The sequence below is a fragment of the Calidris pugnax genome, unplaced genomic scaffold (genome assembly GCF_001431845.1).
Source record: "Calidris pugnax isolate Ruff unplaced genomic scaffold, ASM143184v1 scaffold14, whole genome shotgun sequence".
In the NCBI taxonomy this organism is placed as follows: Eukaryota; Metazoa; Chordata; class Aves; order Charadriiformes; family Scolopacidae; genus Calidris; species Calidris pugnax.
This window is the reverse complement of record NW_015090793.1, coordinates 15,433,534-15,433,933: the sequence shown is the minus strand read 5'-3', so window position 1 is coordinate 15,433,933 and position 400 is coordinate 15,433,534. Positions and strand designations below refer to the sequence as shown.

The following is a 400-nucleotide window of genomic DNA, read 5'->3' as shown; positions in this document are numbered from 1 at the left end:
CCCTCCATGCCCCCCCCCTACCTCGCTCCACACCAGCATGGTGCCGAAGACGACCTGCAGCCCATCGAAGAAGTTGTCCCCGATGACGATGACAGTGGCACCTCCGGTGGTCCAGCCCTCGCTGGGGCTGATGGCTTTGATGCAGGGGGTGGCTGCTTCGGGCGGGAGGGGAGAGACAGGGCAGCAGTGAGTGTGGGGGCGCGTGGGGTGGGAGCGGGGGGCGCCGGGGTCGGGGCCGGGGGCGCAAGGCTGGGGGAGAGAAGGCAGAGAGCGAGAGCAGAGGCAGAGAGTGAGAACCAGGCAGTGGCGAGGGGAAGGGGACAGACATGGGTGGCCACAGAAGCATGGACATAGACAGACACCAAGTGGGAGCAGGGGATGGGGGGGACAGAGTGGCTGG

General features: G+C 67.5%; 1 protein-coding gene across 8 annotated transcripts in view; it reads right to left on the bottom strand.

The window, feature by feature from the left end:
* The window catches only part of LOC106884618 (transcription factor COE1-like), a 21,784-nt gene that overhangs the window by 6,273 nt on the left and 15,111 nt on the right, over nucleotides 1–400 (bottom strand). For 4 of the 8 annotated variants that reach the window (XM_014936124.1, XM_014936130.1, XM_014936127.1 and 1 more), the window contains exon 9: nucleotides 22–155. The exons of 2 other annotated variants lie outside the window; for them this stretch is intronic. In XM_014936124.1, coding sequence (XP_014791610.1) covers nucleotides 22–155 — 134 coding nt within the window. The remainder of the gene's footprint in view (nucleotides 1–21; nucleotides 156–400) is intronic. 2 more of the 8 variants (XM_014936129.1, XM_014936132.1) reach the window with 1 other exon arrangement.